General features: G+C 51.4%; 1 protein-coding gene across 1 annotated transcript in view; it reads right to left on the reverse strand.

The window, feature by feature from the left end:
- The window catches only part of LOC140394754 (F-box and WD repeat domain containing protein 10B-like), a 92,419-nt gene that overhangs the window by 45,051 nt on the left and 29,565 nt on the right, over window positions 1-17,803 (reverse strand). Inside the window, 3 exon segments of the mRNA XM_072481971.1 lie at window positions 4,388-4,498; window positions 13,254-13,472; window positions 16,992-17,119. Coding sequence (XP_072338072.1) covers window positions 4,388-4,498; window positions 13,254-13,472; window positions 16,992-17,119 — 458 coding nt within the window.

The following is a 17,803-nucleotide window of genomic DNA, read 5'->3' on the forward strand; positions in this document are numbered from 1 at the left end:
AGAGGTGGGACATGCTCCCACTCTCCCTGGCGGGTAGGGTGCAGTCAGTTAAAATGACGGTGCTCCCGAGATTTTTGTTCCTGTTCCAGTGCCTCTCCATCCTGATCCCCAAGGCCTTCTTCAGGCAGGTCAATAGGGGCATTATGGGGTTTGTGTGGGCGCAGAAGACCCCGAGAGTGAGAATGGTGTTCCTGGAGCGGTGCAGCGATATGGGGGGGGTTGGCGCTGCCTAACCTCTGTGGGTATTATTGGGCCACCAATGTGGCGATGGTGCGTAAGTGGGTGATGGGGCGGCATGGAAGAGGCTGGAGATGGCGTCTTGTGTGGGCATGAGCCTGGAGGCGCTGGTGACGGCGCTGCTGCCGCTTCCTCCAACGAGGTATACCACAAGCTCGGTGGTGGCGGCTACCCTCAAAATTTTGGGGCAATGGAGACGCCACAGGGGGGAGGTGGGGGGCCTCGGTGTGGTCCCCGATACGGGGTAACCACCAGTTTGGCCGGGGAGGATGGACGTAGGGTTCTTGAGCTGGCACAGGGCAGGTTTTAGAAGGATGGGGGACCTGTTTGTGGATGGGAAGTTCGTGAGCCTGGGTGAGCTGGAGGAGAAGTTTGGGCTCCCCCAGGGGAACACCTTCAGATATATGCAGGTAAGGGCGTTCGTTCGGCGGCAGGTGGTGGAGTTCTCACTGTTGCCGCCACGCAGGGTCCAGGACAGGGTGCTGTCGGGGGTGTGGATTGGAGAGGGGAGGATCTCGGCAACATATCAGGTGATGCAGGAGGAGGAGGAGGCCTCGGTGGAGGAGCTAAAGGGTAAGTGGGAGGAGGAATTGGGTGAGGAGATTGACGAGGGGACGTGGGCGGATGCCCTGGGGAGAGTGAACTCTTCCTCCTCTTGCGCGAGGCTCAGCCTCATACAATTTAAGGTGCTGCATAGGGCTCACATGACCGGGGCAAGGATAAGCCGTTTTTTTTGGGTGCGAGGACAGGTGTGTTAGGTGCTCAGGGAGCCCAGCAAACCACACCCACATGTTCTGGGCGTGCCCAGCGCTGGAGGACTTTTGAAGAGCGTAGCGAGGACAGTGTTGAGGATGGTAGGTTCCAGGGTCAAGCCGGGCTGGGGGCTGGCAATATTTGGGGTGGCCGGGAGTGCAGGAGGCGAAAGGGGCCGTATTCTGGCCTTTGCGTCCCTGGTAGCCCGTGAAGGATTCTTCAGTGGAAGGATGCGAGGCCCCCCAAGCGTGGAATCCTGGATCAACGATATGGCGGAGTTTATTAAATTGGAGAGGGTGAAATTTGCCTTAAGGGGATCGGCGCAAGGGTTCTTCAGGGGATCGGTGCAAGGGTTCTTCAGGCGGTGGCAACCGTTCATAGACTTCCTGGCAGAGCGTTAGAAGATGGTCAGCAGCAGCAGCAACCCGAGGGGGAGAGAGGGAGAGAGGGGGGGGGGGGGAGAGCGGGGAGGGGGGGGGGGAGAGCGGGGAGGGGGGGGAGAGCGGGGAGGGGGGGGGAGAGCGGGGAGGGGGGGGGGGAGAGCGGGGAGGGGGGGGGGGAGAGCGGGAGGGGGGGGAGAGCGGGGAGGGGGGGGAGAGCGGGGAGGGGGGGAGAGCGGGGAGGGGGGGGAGAGAGGGCCGGGAGAGCGGGGAGGGGGGAGAGCGGGGAGGGGGGAGAGAGGGGGGAGAGAGGGGAGGGGGGGAGAGCGGGGGGGGAGAGGGGGAGAGAGGGGGAGAGCGGGGGGGGAGAGGGAGAGGGGGGGGAGAGAGGGGAGGGGGGGAGAGAGGGGAGGGGGGGAGAGAGGGGAGGGGGGGAGAGGGGGAGGGGGGGAGAGAGGGAGGGGGGAGAGAGGGGAGGGGGGGAGAGAGGGGAGGGGGGAGAGAGGGGGGAGAGGGGGGAGAGAGGGGGGGAGAGAGGGGAGGGGGGAGAGAGGGGAGGGGGGAGAGAGGGGGGGGGTGGGGAGAGAGGGGAGGGGGGGAGAGAGGGGGAGGGGGGGAGAGAGGGGAAGGGGGGAGAGAGGGGAGGGGGAGGAGAGAGGGGAGGGGGGGAGAGAGGGGGGAGAGAGGGGAGGGGGGGAGAGAGGGGAGGGGGGAGAGAGGGGAGGGGGGAGAGAGGGGAGGGGGGAGAGAGGGGAGGGGGGGAGAGAGGGGAGGGGGGGAGAGCGGGGAGAGAGGGGAGGGGGGAGAGAGAGGGCGGAGAGAGAGGGGGGGAGAGAGGGGGGGAGAGAGGGGGGAGGGGGGAGAGAGAGAGTGAGGAGGGGGAGGGAGGGGGAGAGAGAGGAGGGGGGGAGAGGGGGGGGAGAGGAGGGGGGGAAGAGGGGGGAGAGAGGGGGAAGGGGGAGGGGGAGAGAGGGGGAGGGGGAGGTGGAGGGGAGGGGGGAGAGAGAGAGGGGGAGAGAGGGGAGAGGGGGAGGGGGAGGGGTAGACAGGGAGGGGGAGGAGGGGGAGGGAGGAGGGGGAGGGGGGAGAGGGGGAGGGGAGAGAGAAGGGGAGGGGGAGAGAAGGGGAGGGGGAGAGAAGGGGAGGGGGAGAGAGGGGGAGAGTGAGAGGGGGGAGGGGGAGAGAGGGGGAGGGGGGAAGAGGGAGGGGGGAGGGAGAGAGGGGGAAGGAGAGGGGGAGGGGGGGCCCTCGGGGGTGGTTGGTTCGTTTTTCTTGAGTTGGCGTGTATATTTGCTTTTGTGTTGATGATGGTTGTTGATTTATTATTTATGTATACGGGGGGGGGGGGGGTTGTTCTTTTTTTTTTAAATTGAGGGAGCAAAGAAAAAAAAATGCCTTTGGCAAATAACTGAAGGCGGCACGGTAGTACAGTGGTTAGCACTGCTGCTTCACAGCGCCAGGGACCCAGGTTCGATTCCTGACTTGGGTCACTGTGTCTGTGCAGAGTCTGTACGTCCTCCCCGTGCCTGCGTGGGTTTCCTCCCGGTGCTCCGGTTTACTCCCACAAGTCCCGAAAGATGTGCTTGTTAGGTGAACTGGACATTCTGAATTCTCCCTCAGTGTACCCGAACAGGCGCAAGAGTGTGGCGACGAGGGGATTTTCCCAGTAACTTCATCTACCAGCCTTTTTATAAATGCAGCGTTAAGCCTTTGAAGGGTAGCTCTGGATTTGCATTAACATCACTTTCTGGGTAAAATCAACTCCATTTTGTTTTGCCATGCATGACTGATCTTCAAAAGGATCTTCATTGCTCAGCAATCACTGCCCCCTTCATTCTTTTTAAAATAAATTTAGAGTACCCAATTCATTTTTTTCCAATTAAGGGGCAATTTAGCGTGGCCAATACACCTAACCTGCACATCTTTGGGTTGTGGGGGCGAAACCCACGCAGACACAGGGAGAATGTGCAAACTTCACACGGACAGTGACCCAGAGCCGGGTTCGAACCTGGGACCTCGGCGCCGTGAGGCTGCAGGGCTAACCCACTGCACCACCGTGCTGTCCCCCCTTCACTTTTATTTAATTTCAGGAAAGAGAAATGATGGGCGTGATTCAGCGGACTTGAGTTAAAGGTGCGTTTAGCGGTAAGTTTCTCGGTGCCGACCTCGCCATTTTTTTTGCCCTCGGCAAGGAACTCCTCGTCAAGGCCACTCTTTAAATCATCTCCAGGAAGACTATTGGCAGATCAGGGCACCATTTTTAAAGGCAGCCCCCATTTTTCAACCCCCCCTCTGTGCAGCCTCACCACAGCCTCAGGACCCCCGCCCCCCCCCCCCCCCCCCCCCCCCCCACTTCACCCAACTTACCTCTTCTGAGGGCCTTGAGACCTCCCCTCACCCTACCTCTTATGGGCAAGGCGCCCCCAGGCCAGACCCCTGACATGGGCAATCTGGGCACTGTCAGGGTGTCAGACATGGCAGTGCCAAGGTGCCATGCTGGCAGTGCCAAGGTGTCCAGGTGTCAGACGAAGTGCCAAGGTGTCACCCTGCCCAGTGTCCGACCACCCAGGTGCCCCAGCTCTCAAGCGACACCCCCATAGCTGCCATCAAGTACCAAATGGTGCCCGGTTGAGGCCTCGCTGGGGAGTGAACTCCGGACCCCGGGTGAATTGGGCAAGCGCATATTTAATGAGCCTAATGGATAATTTAAATATGCATGCATGGATCCCGCCGAGTGAGAGCGATTCCAATGATTCCCGCAAGACTTTCCGAGCGTTGCGAGGCCTCTCGCGAGATTCACCGGCCTCAATGCACCCGACTTGGTGTCGGGACGAGGCCGTTGAATCTCACCCATTATTTAATGAGATCCCCAGGTTCATTCTGACCAGTTGTATTGAGACATAAAACAAAATGACAAGCTGGCACTTTACTGGTCACACATACACTTCATCCTTTGCCATCTGTAAATTAAGCAAATACACTCAATTGTTGTCATTCTTTTCTGCAAAACTCAATACCTTTTTTGTTGACCTTCGTGTTGGCATGGTGAATCCCTTCTCATCTATTCTTGGCACTGGAATGTGACGGATCTTTGCATATGTAACGTTTGCATTGTGATGTGCTGTTCCCTGTAAAAACAAATGTACTATAAGGAAAACGGCAATTGCTTTAAAATGTATTCTTTACTCAATTTATATCGTGCTAAAATAAAAACCTGCAATGTTAACATGCAAGTCTGCTAAAGGTAGCAGATTCATCAGCCCATGGAAAGATGGCTGGATGTGTAACGTTAATGCTTGTGCTGGGACATTTGTCCCTGAAACATTCACCTCTCTTTTCAGAAGGTCATTATCTTACTCTGTAATTTCAGCGTGTTCTATTTTTAACTTGCATGTTAATCGTTTCTTTTTATTTTTACTTTTTAAAAAAGGTTTTGGCTTGATTCGGCACGACGGAAAATAATCCGTCCCCACATTCTTGTCAGTAACGTTTTGTAGCCAAACACTGGGAACTTAGTACAAGCTCAAGGCACTCACTATTTCATCTTTCCCCTCATTGTATGAAATCAGTGGGTGGAGTTCCCCCATGCCCTCGCAGGCAGGTTCAATGGTGAGTGGGGGAAGGGGGGAGGAATTCGATAGGAGACCCAAAATCGGTTTTACCCCGGCGCAAATTTCCCGATCACTGTGGGATCCACAGGATCTTCAGCTGGTGCCCGCCACGGCGATCAGGAAACCCATTGGAGGCCAGCATGAAACTCATTTGTATTTCGCTAATAGGATTCAGATAATGGTCTGGCCACCCAAGCACGATTCTCAACAGTGTCAAAGGAAAACACGCCTGTGGGAACACATATGCAGCGCGTGGTGCGCAGGTGGTGTTCAGGCTCACCTGAACAATACCTGGGCTGCTTCTGGAGTGCAGGGTGGAGGCAGCCCACAGCCCTGGACTCCAGAATAGCAGTGGGGGCAGGGAGTCATTCTCAGGTGGATCCTCCAGGTTTGGTGTCTCGGAAGGACGGGGGGAGGGGGAGACATCATCCAGTCTCAGAATGTTCCTGGAAATACATCTTCATTTTCAGGGGGTCCACCTACTTTCTTCAATAGTAGGTCAGTGATATCGGCCGCCTTTACTACATGCCGCCCGGATGGGACAGCGAATAATGCACCATCCAGACCTGCCCCACCACGGAATACGGCACAAAACCCTTGGGTGCACAATTAATCAGCTCGGGGGCTGGAAGATGTGGTTTGTTTTCTCCTCGGCCTCCGCAGTAGGAAATAGACCATGTTTCCCCAGGACGAGAGCATTCCACCCATTGATTCCTCCAGTCTTCCCAGGCAAGGTAAGAAATCTGCAAATGAGAACTGTACTGACCTGCATCTCACCGCCATGTGCCACCATATAATCTGCATACCAACCACAGCTTTCCATTAAAATCCACAACAATATTAAACTTGACAGTGCTTATTAATTAATGACCCGAGCTGTTAATTTTGAAAAACTGTTTAATGATGACTCTTCTTTCAAACCATTTTAGGGGGCGCTGTTTTAAAGCTAGGGATCGCCCTCTGAGGGTAGAGTTGAGGAAGAGGAGCGAGATTCTCCATCCCGCCAGAACCATTTTCTGGCGCGGCGTGCCCCCCCCCCGGCAGCGGGATCCTCTGTCCCAGCAGCCGGCCAATGGGGTTTCCCATTGTGAGCTCCCCCACACCGTTGGGAAATCCGCGGGCGTGAGTGCGCTGCCGGCGAAGCGGAGGGTCCCACCGATGGAGAATTCAGCCCAAGATTTATTTTTCTCTCAGAGGGTCGTGGGAATTTGGAACTCTGTCTCAGAAGGTGGTGGAGCAAGGGCACTGAATATTTTTTAAGGTAGAGGTGGATAGATTCTTGTTAGGCAAGGGAATCAAAGATTATTGGGGGTAGATGGGAATGTAGAACTCGAAACACAGACAGATAAGCCCCGATCTTATTGAATGGTGCAGCAGGCTTGAGGGGCCGAAAGGCCTGCTTCTGCTCCTATTTTCTATGTTTGTATGTTTTGAGGTCAGTGGTGAGCTGGTTTTGTATTTATGAAATTAACATATTCAACAAATGATTCAACAAGTGATTCAAATGAGTTCATGGGCTTTATGCAAACTGTGGGCGGGACTTTCCGGGCCGCCGCTCCGCAGCGTGCTTTCCGGGCCCCCGCTCCGCAGCGTGCTTTCCGGGCCGCCGCTCCGCAGCGTGCTTTCCGGGCCGCCGCTCCGCAGCGTGCTTTCCGGCAGCAGAGACGGTCCCGCTGGTGTCTGCAATGTTTTGCTTGGCTCGCCCGTCCTGCCGCCAGGGAACCCGCCGCCGGCGCGCGTTGCCTTCGGCGGGACTGGAAGATCCTGCCGATGGGATAGGCCGGAAAATTTTGCCCAACAAAGGAAAGACAAAGTGATCACGCAAACACATCCTGTTACAGAATTAATATCAAAATTCCACACAAGTCAAGCATTTCAGTGATGCAAGAGACTTTCGTCACGTTAAAAATAACTCCATTATTACAAATGCATACAGTGCTCAGCAAGTCAAAATGGAATAATTTCAAACTGTTCCATACTTCTATCCGGAAACGAAAATCACTACTTTTTATCAACAATGCCCAATGCAATTTGTAAAAATGGCATTTGTACTGTATCAACAATTGAATTCATCTGTTTGTGCCAAAGGGAGTTACTTCTCTTGTGCTTTTTTTAGATAACTTTATTTGTTTGTTATGAGCACTTACACTGAAAACATATCTTTACGCAGGTAGAGGTTAACTGGGCTTGATCCTCCAATCTCAAAAATATGGCGGCCATGCTAAATTGCCCCTTCGTGTCTCATGGTTAGGTTGGGTTTCGGGGATAGGGTGGGGAAGTGGGCCTACCTAGGATGCTCTTTCAGAGGGCCGATGCCGACTTGATGGGCCAAGTGGCCTCCTTCTGCACTGTAGCCATTCAATGATTCTATGGTAAATTGCATTACCATTATTTTGAGGAAGTACAAACATCCACTGCCTCAAAAAAAAACTGGAGAGCTAGCCGCCATATTTAAATGTTTAGCGAGAGTGAAAACACGGTGGCAATGCTGAGAAAGTTCTCCGGTATCGGTGCGATGTCCACCGACCGGCGCCAAAAACGGCGCAAATCAGTTGGTCATCGCGCCGCCCCAAAGGTGCGGAATCCTCCGCACCTTGGGGGGCCCAGCCCTAACCTTGAGGGGCTAGGCCCGCGCCGGACTGATTTCCGCCCCGCCAGCTGGCGGAAGTGCCCCGCCAGCTGGCGCGGAAATAACATTGCCGGGCGGCGCATGCGCAGGAGCGTTAGCGGCCGCTCACGGCATCCCCGCGCATGCGCTGTGGAGGGAGTCTCTTCCGCCTCCGCCATGGTGGAGACCGTGGCGAAGGCGGAAGGAAAAGAGTGCCCCCACGGCACAGGCCCGCCCGCGGATCGGTGGGCCCCGATCGCGGGCCAGGCCACCATGGGGGCACCCCCCGGGGCCAGATCGCCCCGCGCCCCCCTCAGGACCCCGGAGCCCGCCCGCGCCACCTTGTCCTGCCGGTAAGGTAGGTGGTTTAATCCACGCCGGCGGGACAGGCATCCTAGCAGCGGGACGTCGGCCCATCCGGGCCGGAGAATCGCGGGGGGGGCGCCAACCGGCACGGCGCGATTCCCGCCCCCGCCGAATCTCCAGTGCCGGAGAATTCGGCAACCGGCGGGGGCGGGATTCATGCCAGCCCCTGGCGATTCTCCGACCCGGCGGGTGTCGGAGAATCTCGCCCCAGAGGTCTACATTTCTTTACACCTCGCCTACTTCTTCTAAATTAATTTATCTGCTTTAAATATCACTGTTAAATACCAGAAAATAAAAGTCAGATGTCTCCAGTACTTTAGTTGAATTTTTCACTTAGCAGTTAAAAAATTTTATAAGTACCAGTGCTGGACATAAAATAATTCCTTTTCTTCTAATCTTGGTATTAATTATACCAAAATTTGCAGTTTCCAATGTAAAACTGGGGGCGACATTCTCCGACCCCCCCGCCGGGTCGGAGAATCGCCGGGGGCTGGCGTGAATCCCGCCCCTGCCGGTTGCCGAAGTCTCCGGCACCGGAGGTTCGGCGGGAATCGCGCCGCGCCGGTTGGTGGGCCCCCCCGCTCGATTATCCGGCCCGGATGGGCCGAAGTCCCGCCGATAAAATGCTTGTCCCGCCGGCGTAAATTAAATCAACTACCATACCGGCGGGACAAGGCGGCGTGGGCAGGCTCCAGGGTCCTGGGGGGGGCGCGGGGCGATCTGGCCCCGGGGGGTGCCCTCACGGTGGCCTGGCCCACGATCGGGGCCCACCGATCCGCGGGCGGGCCTGTGCTGGGGGGACACTCTTTCCCTTTCGCCTCCGCCACGGTCTCCACCATGGCGGAGGCGGAAGAGACTCCCTCCACTGCGCATGCGCGGGAATGCCGTGAGCGACCGTTAACGCTCCCGCGCATGTGCCGCCCGGAGATGTCATTTCCGCACAAACTGGCGGGGCACCAAAGGCCTTTTCCGCCAGCTGGCAGGGCGGAAATTCCTCCGGCACCGGCCTAGCCCCTCAATGTTGGGGCTCGTCCCCCAAAGATGCGGAGCATTCCGCACCTTTGGGGCGGCGCGATGCCCGTCTGATTGGCGCCGTTTTGGGCGCCAGTCGGCGGACATCGCGCCGTTTCTGGAGAATTTCGCCCATGGTTTCCAATTAAAAGCTCCTGTGCTGTAACAAAGGGTCACAGGTGTGTTGGTTGTCCTGATGCACAAATGAGCCAACATGGCTGTAGATGGTACAACTTGATTTTATTATGTTAACTAACAGATGCAACTAACTATAGACTTGGGTACGTTAGCTACCAGCTAACCTATGGACCCAGCCCTATCACTAATGTTGGTGAGGCACTCAGCACATTGTCCATGTCTGAGTGTCACGCTGCAAGCTCTGTGTCCCGAGCTGTCTCCTACCAGAATGAGCGGGAACTCTCGTGTTCCCCCTTTTATAGTGCGTGTGCTTTTACTAGTGATTGGCTGCGATGTTGTGTGTGTGCTGGTTGGTCCAAATGCCTGTCCATCAGTGTGTGTGTGATTGCACCATGATATGTTGATCTGGATATCATGACATCCCCCCCTTTCACAAGAAAATGTGCCTGCATGATAATAAATAAGATTGTGTACTGGGTGCAACTAAATATGTGTGTGTGAGATTAACTACAAAATGTACAGGAGGCTAACTATATACATAGGAAGATGTCAGGTGCAACATAAGAACAAAAGTGTACCAAGAACGGAACAAATGCAAACTCTCAAACACAGAACGATAATAGAAACATGTCAACAGTAGTGTAAACCAGTTCAGTAAGTCCAATGGAACAAAAGAAACTAAAACAGGCTCATAAGTTCAGTCTCTCAGGTGGGCGACGAATTCGGGTTGACCGTCAGGGTGGCACACCACTCATTGTCCGGATCAATGGTGTGGACTGGCAGCTGCTGATGGTGCCTGCTTGGGGACAGCCTGTTCTTATGGATGACCACAACGCTGAAGGGCTCGCTGTCGTCGGTGTCGCCGATCTGCAAGGTGTCTGGAGGTGAGCCAGTGAATGTAGGCTGAATGGCGTGCACGGTCCTGTGAGACTGGCGGAATAGTTGCGAGTTGGCAGGTTGAGGTGCTTGACAACAGGCAGCATGGTGGCCCAACCTGCCACAGCGTAGGCACTGTCAGGTTCTAGCAGGACATTGCCCCTTTAAATGTGCAGATCCACAGTTGCTGCACGTCATGATGTCATTACGTCCATAACGTTTGTTGCGCCACCGCACATGTGCGGTGCGGTCCTGCGTAGTGAGCGCCTGTGCATCGCGTTCCTCTGCCTCGGCGTCCCCTCTTTTGGCGCGTACAAGTGCGGGAGGCCTTTGAAAGCGCACGAAATGGCCGCCCTCGTCTGGGCCACGGGCCGGGAGGCATTCAATCGACCAGACCTGCTCCGTCTCGGGGGCCCCGTGCTGCGCCATTTCGGCCGCCTGGATATGGGAGTACCGGCTGGTCGCGTTTTCATTGAGGACACAGGTCTCTATCGCAGTCGCCAGTGTGAGTTGTTTCACTTTAAGGAGCTGCTGGCATAGTGTGTCTGACACAACCCCAAAAACTATCTGATCCCTTATCATGGAGTCGGAGGTGGCCCCGTAGCCACAGGATTGCGCAAGGATCCGGAGGTGTGTTGGGAATGATTGAAAAAATCCGTCCTTACCCTGCAGGCGCTGCTGAAATAAATACCGTTCAAAGCTCTCATTTACTTCCACGCTGAAGTGTTCATCGAACTTGAGCAGCACCGTTTTGTATTTCTTTTTGTCCTCGCCTTCCGCGAATGCCAGGGAGTTAAAGACGTGGATGGCGTGTTGCCCTGCCGTGGAGAGGAGAAGGGCTATCTTCCTGGTGTCCGAAGCATTCTCCGTGTCTGTGGCCTCGAGGAATAGCTGGAAGCGCTGTTTGAAAAACTTCCACTTTACACCTAGATTGTCAGCAATTCGGAGCGGCTGCGGCGGGCTGAAGCTTTCCATGGATCAGGATGGCGGATGGCTGAAATGGTGCAGGTAGGTCTCACAGTCGCTGGTCTGCGTCCACTCGTATCATGTCGTGTTGGGTGTCCTGATACACAAATGAGCCAACACGGCTGTAGATGGTACAACTTGATTTTATTATGTTAACTAACAGATGCAACTAACTATAGACTTGGGTACGTTCGCTACCAGCTAACCTATGGACCTAGCCCTATCACTAATGTTGGTGAGGCACTCAGCATATGGTCTATGTCTGAGTGTCACGCTGCAAGCTCTGTGTCCCGAGCTGTCTCCTACCAAAATGAGCGGGAACTCTCGTGTTCCCCCTTTTATAGTGCGTGTGCTTTTACTAGTGATTGGCTGCGATGTTGTGTGTGTGCTGGTTGGTCCAAATGCCTGTCCATCAGTGTGTGTGTGATTGCACCATGATATGTTGATCTGGATATCATGACAACAGGGGGAGGTTTATGTCATGTATGACACTCTCAAATCAAACTCTGAACTTATCTATTTTTGTCCTTTTCAGCCATATCCTCCCCATTCAAATGCATTCTGCAATCTGTTCCATCTCTGCTCGTTCAACCTGTGATATGGAATCAGTGATTTGAGTGTTATATTGTTACATTACTAAAATTGGGCGAGATTCTCCGACCCCCCGCCGGGTCGGAGAATCGCCGGGGGCTGGCATGAATCCCGCCCCCGCCGGTTGCCGAATTCTCTGGCACCGGCTATTCGGCGGGGGCAGGAATCGCGCCGCGCCGGCTGCCCCCCCCCCGGTGATTCTCCGGCCCGGATGGGCCGAAGTCCCGCTGCTAGAATTCCTGTCCCGCCGGCGTGGATTAAACTACCTCTCTTACCGGCGGGACAAGGCAGCGCGGGCGGGCTCCGGGGTCCTGAGGGGGTCGCGGGGCGATCTGGCCCGGTGGGGTGCCCCCACGGTGGCCTGGCCCGCGTATGGGGCCCACCGATCCGCGGGCGGGCCTGTGCCATGGGGGCACTCTTTTCCTTCCGCCTTCGCCACGGTCTCCACCATGGCGGAGGCGGAAGAGACTCCCTCCACTGCACATGCGCGGGATGCCGTGAGCGGCCGCTGACGCTCCCGCGCATGCGCCGCCCGGCAATGTAATTTCCGCGCCAGCTGGCGGGACACCAAAGGCCTTTCCCGCCAACTGGCGGGGTGGAAATCAGTCCGGCGCGGGCCTAGCCCCTCAAGGTTAGGGCTCGGCCGCTCAAGGGGCGGAGGATTCCGCATCTTTGGGGTGGCGCGATGCCAGACTGATTTGCGCCGTTTTTGGCGCCGGTCGGCGGACATCGCGCCGATTACGGAGAATTTCTCCCATGATTTTGGAACTATATGTTCATGCTTATGTGTACATAAGTATCCAGTTTGAAACATCACTCATTGCTACACTATAGTCATGGTACCGAGCACTAACGTACGATGTTCCATATGTTCTGAGAAATTGGATTGGATTTGTTTATTGTCACGTGTACCGAGGTACAGTGAAAAGTATTTTTCTGCGAGCAGCTCAACAGACCATTAAGTACATGGGAAGAAAAGGGAAGAAAAGAAAATACATAATAGGGCAACACAAGGTATACAATGTAACTACATAAGCACCGGAATCGGATGAAGCATACAGGTGGGTAGTGTTACTGAGGTCAGTCCATAAGAGGGTCATTTAGGAGTCTGGTAACAGCGGAGAAGAAGCTGTTTTTGAGTCTGTTCGTGCGTGTTCTCAGACTTCTGTATCTCCTGCCCGATGGAAGAAATTGGAAGAGTGAGTAAGCCGGGTGGGAGGGATCTTTGATTACTCCATTAAAATAAAAGTCACAAATATAAATAGTTCTGCACAGCTTGTTACCGCCCCCTTTGGCGGACGTCTCTTAACATGAGAATTATCAGACGACTAACGCAGTCAAGAGGCTCGTGTGCAAATCATTTAAATAGCTACAAACAATTGAAACGGATTAGGACGACTTGAAAGGTGACCATTTGATGACCTTTTAACTATGAAACGAACACACAGTCCGCTGAGTGCAAAATACAAACGCCTTGGCCGGAATTCTCCAGTCGTCAAGATTCACTTTCCCCGCTGGCAGCGCATCCCCGCCCATGGGTTTTGCGGCGGCTGATTTTGATGGGAAATCCCACTGACAAGCGGCGGGAGGATAGAATGCAGCCGCCAGCGACACCGCGCGGCCAAGAAACATGTGGCTGGGGGACTGGAGGATCCCGCCCATTATCTACATCTAATTGGATAGTTAACATTCTAATAGGTCAGTTCTCATAAATACCTGCACTACATCTGTGGCAATCTTCTTGGATGTTGCCTTGGTTAAGTGTACTCTTTTACTTTCTAGTTGCCTGACGCATGCTTCTAAGGTTGTTTCCTTTTCCTTTCTTTTATGCTTCCTGCTTTTCTTTCCTTTCTCTTTCTTTCCTTGGTCTTCTTTTTCTTTCATTTCATTCTTTATACGTTTCACTGTTTCCTTCTTTGTATTGATGCCTATTTTCTTTCATTTTTTTCACGGTAAAGACAATCATGTCAAAAAAAGAACATCTTGCTGCCTCTTGTAAAAGAGCTGATTTTCAAAGTTACCTCAAAACAATGGAATAAAAACAGAAAATGCTGAGAAAACTCGACAGGTCAGGAAGCATCTGCGGAGAGTGAAACAGAGTTAACTTTCCATGTCCATATGACTCTTCTTCGTGAGCTTTTCCAGCATTTCCTGCTTTTTTTCCCCCCCAGAGTTCCAGCATCCAAAGTATTTTGCTTTCATCCCCAAAAAGTGGAAGTGTGCTTTCTGCACATTTCCAAACTTTTCCAAAGAATTTACAAGTTTGTACTTGATCGTTTTAAAATTATAAATGAAAATGACATAAGCGACCACTGGAGATGCTCTGGAACTTCAGAAAAAACCCCAGAACAATATTTCCAATTTTTGCAAACAAGATAAAACAAATGTAGAGGAATGATAGTAACTGCGTGCAACTCTTAAACAATGGTTTCTATTGCTGCAAGAGAATCAATGCACATCATGCTTATCAACAGCAGAGTAAGAAGGATTAGAAAAGGGCCTCTTGACCTATCGATATGCGTCTACTGGTTCTCGGATTTCTCCATAACAATCACTATTCCATTGAGATTTTGTGCCACATTTTTGGAAGTAGCTTTTTGACAAGAAGCTAGTTTTGTGAATCAACATGCATAAATGAGGATAGAAATATTTGAACTGTGTTCGAAAATAGGAGGAAAACTGGAGGAATTAGAGTACCAGGGGATGAACATTGATTGGTCAAGAGGCCTTTTCTAATCCTTCTCAATCTGCTATTTTTTTAAAAATTCTTTCATGGAATGTGGGCTTCGCTGACCAACATTCATTGCCCATCCCCAATCGCCTTCTTGAACCGCTGCAGTCCCTTTGGTATAGGTAGTTTGATAAGCACAGTTTGCACTGATTCTCTTCAGCAATGCAAACACATTGTAAGAGTTGCGTCCAGCTCCTATCATTCATCTGCAAGTTCTTTTTTATCTAGTCAGTAAAAACTGTAGATAATGATCTGGGGCTTTTTCTGATATCTCGGTATAACTAATCAAATATTGTCAACTCATGAAGGTAAAGGATGTCCATGAAAATGAACAGAATACATTTCCTCTTCTATTGCACAGTGTTAGCAGCATGAACTCTCTGGTCAAGTTTGATACAGCCATACGCAGAGTAAATTTCCTGAGCTATCAAACTTCAGTGCTGCAAATCTACAGCACAATACTGCACACTAATTAGTAATTTTCAATCAGAAAATAAAATGTTATCTTGAACCTATATCCTTTGGAGTTTAGACAATTGAGAGGTGATTTTGAAATATATAAAACACTTAAGTGGCTTGACAGGGCAGTTTCAGAAAAGCTGGTCCCCCAATCCTACTTCTGCTTGTCTTTCTCAGGATTGGATACAAACCCAGGTGTCACGGGTGAATGGATAATGCGGTAGTGCATCCCTTATCCAAAATGCTTGGGGCTGAGTGTGTATCGGATTTTGGAATTTTTTGGATTTCAGAATAAACTGCGCAGGTACGGCGCGCTGGGAACTGCGCATGTGGGGTGCACATTGGGAACTGCGCATGTGCAACATGCATTGTGAACTGCGCATGTGCAGAACATTGGGAACTGCGCATGTGCGGCGCACGTTGGAAACTGCACACATGCAGTGCGCGTTGGGAACTGCGCATCGCCCAGGAACTTGAGAGATTTCCCATTCGTGATGTCATGCGACGCTGAAAAAAAAGTGCGGATTTCAGAATTTTTCGGTTTTCGGATAAAGGATGCTCAACCTGTATTTTCTTTTCTCCAACTCACCGCTAAAAAGAGATAAGTTTAATCATTTGTATGCTTGTTGGATGAACAAGTGCTTCTGGCCTCATTATGTCCTCAGGCTCTTTTCTATTAAACTCCACTTGGTGCTACAAATGGACTTCCATGGCGTCAAAGCTGTCCTATATATTTTGCAGGGCAGATTTAGCAGAAATAGCAAACTATTTTTAGGCAAGATGCAACAGGGCTCGTTGTAAGTGCAACTTTAAAAGAACTGCGGACACACAATTTAATACACGTCAGAAACTTTCTGACTGTGGAATCTCCTTGGTGTCAAGAAGAGTTCTCTGCAGGTCATCAATACCAAGTCAAAAACGTTTGTCTTAAGAGGTGAGGCCGGAATCAAACTGGACCAGATGCAAGCACTGGCATTTATCTTTGCTGCCCTGTTTTTATTCTCTCATTCGGAGGCAGACACGACAAGAGCTCAGCTCCCACAGTGGGTTTCAAGGACCACGATGGATTTCACCGCCTGGTTGTTTTGGTGCTGGTTTGTGTATCTTACATATTTGCTCTCGGAGGCAACTGTGAAATATATGAAGCATAAAAGAAAAATGATTTTCACGAACAGGGTGCAAGTAATGTGATCATTATTTTCCCCTCAGCCAAAAATAAACAGGGGGGCGGGATTGTCCATCCCACCAGACCTGTTTTCCAGCACAGCATGCCCCCACCGGCAGCAGGATCCTCTGTTCCAGCAGCCGTTGTGGCCGTCGGGAATACCACAGGCGTGGATGTACTGCCGACAAAATGGAGGATCCCGCCAACGGAGAATCCCACAGGGGAACTTTTCACTTGAAAGATGAATTTCCATTTAAAAAATATAACGGCAGAAATCCTGATATATATTGCTATATATTGCCAATATTCATGAAGTAGGAACTGCAAAGGGTATGCTGCTTAGAGGGGAAAAAAAGCGGCTGAGTTCCATTCATGCTTAATGTCTGTCCCCTTCTCCATAGCACAATGCAAATGAAATGCACTGGAGTAAAGGCGGGGGCAGGGGAAATGAGCAAAAGTGAAATGCAACCCAAATCTATTTTTGCTGAATGTAAATTTTGTCACTTTTATGATAATTCAGGTGGGGGACTTCAGCTTCACAGATCTGCGCAGCTTGCACGCATGACTAGATTTTACAGTAATTAAATTTGCCCTAAGGCTGTCAATCTGTCATGTTGCTTTCAATGACATTTTACACAACCATGTTAAGTTCACAATCACGGTGTGGTTCAATCTGGGTATTCTAACTCTAACATCTTGAAAGTTCAAAACTCAAAAAACTTTTGTTTCAGTTCACTTGAAACCTTGCATCAAACCAAATTCGAAATTAATCTCATCAATTAATGGTGCACCTTTTCAAACATTTCTGCCGAATGCTCACTCGATCCTGCAGAGGGCTGTACAGTCAGATCCGCAAGCATCGCAACTACCTCAACACGCCTTTTAACCAATAACTAAATAGATATTTTAAAAATTAATATCTCATTCTTCTGGGATGCAGTACCAGGTCGATTCTGAGAAAAGATACAAACCAGCTTGGTCTTAACAAAGCGAATAAAGAAATTTAGTAATTTTAAAATAAAATAACACTTGGGCTAGCGATCAGGAATTTTAATATTAAACATATCTGACGATACATAAGGATAACTATGAATGATACCTGTAACTTTAAGACTTCATCAAAAATGCATCGGAGAGCCAGTTTATCCCTGATAATCTCCTTTCCCAAGCAGGCCCAGTATCGTGACACATGCATAGAGTTTGTGAGAGATCTTCCATCCAGAAAACCTAATGGGGAAAAAACATATTTCATTCGTTGGAGATTTTTAAACAGACAAAAAAGGAACCATTTGTTGGATCGTACCAGTTCCTACGGAAGGCCATCGACCTGAAGTGTTCTGCTTCTCCTCTCCACACACGTTGCCAGACCTGCTGAAGATTCCCAGCATGCTGTGCTTTTATCTCAGATTTCCGGCATCTGCAGTAATTTGCCGACTGATCTAACTTCCTGCAGATTTTAAACTATGAAATGGGTTTAATAAGCCTGGCATTCCCATGCTAAGGAAAGGAACAATGATGGATTCTCGTGCATATTAAATTACCATATGTAAATTCATACAGGTATCAGCCTCTATCACTACCCTTCTATTTTCACCTCAGTTTCAGTACATTGAAGACGAACAGTGATGGGAGATCGACCCTCCCTGATGATTCATAACTGGATAATAATAAAAAGCTGCTGTAGCCATGGAGGCACGATTGTGTTAGGAGGTATAATGCTCCCTTCCAGCTTTACCAGCATTCATATTCCTTGGCCCTCAGTTCTAAAGCTGTCTTCTTTTTAGTTGGGCCAGTCGAGGCACTGAGTGTTTTATTGAATCACAACTCATAGAAAACCAGATCCAGTAATGTGGAAGAAGCTTACCAGCAAGAAGAATGAACAGTGGCCTGTAGAAAGCACATTCTTTATAA

The sequence above is a fragment of the Scyliorhinus torazame genome, chromosome 18 (assembly GCF_047496885.1).
Source record: "Scyliorhinus torazame isolate Kashiwa2021f chromosome 18, sScyTor2.1, whole genome shotgun sequence".
NCBI classification, from domain to species: Eukaryota; Metazoa; Chordata; class Chondrichthyes; order Carcharhiniformes; family Scyliorhinidae; genus Scyliorhinus; species Scyliorhinus torazame.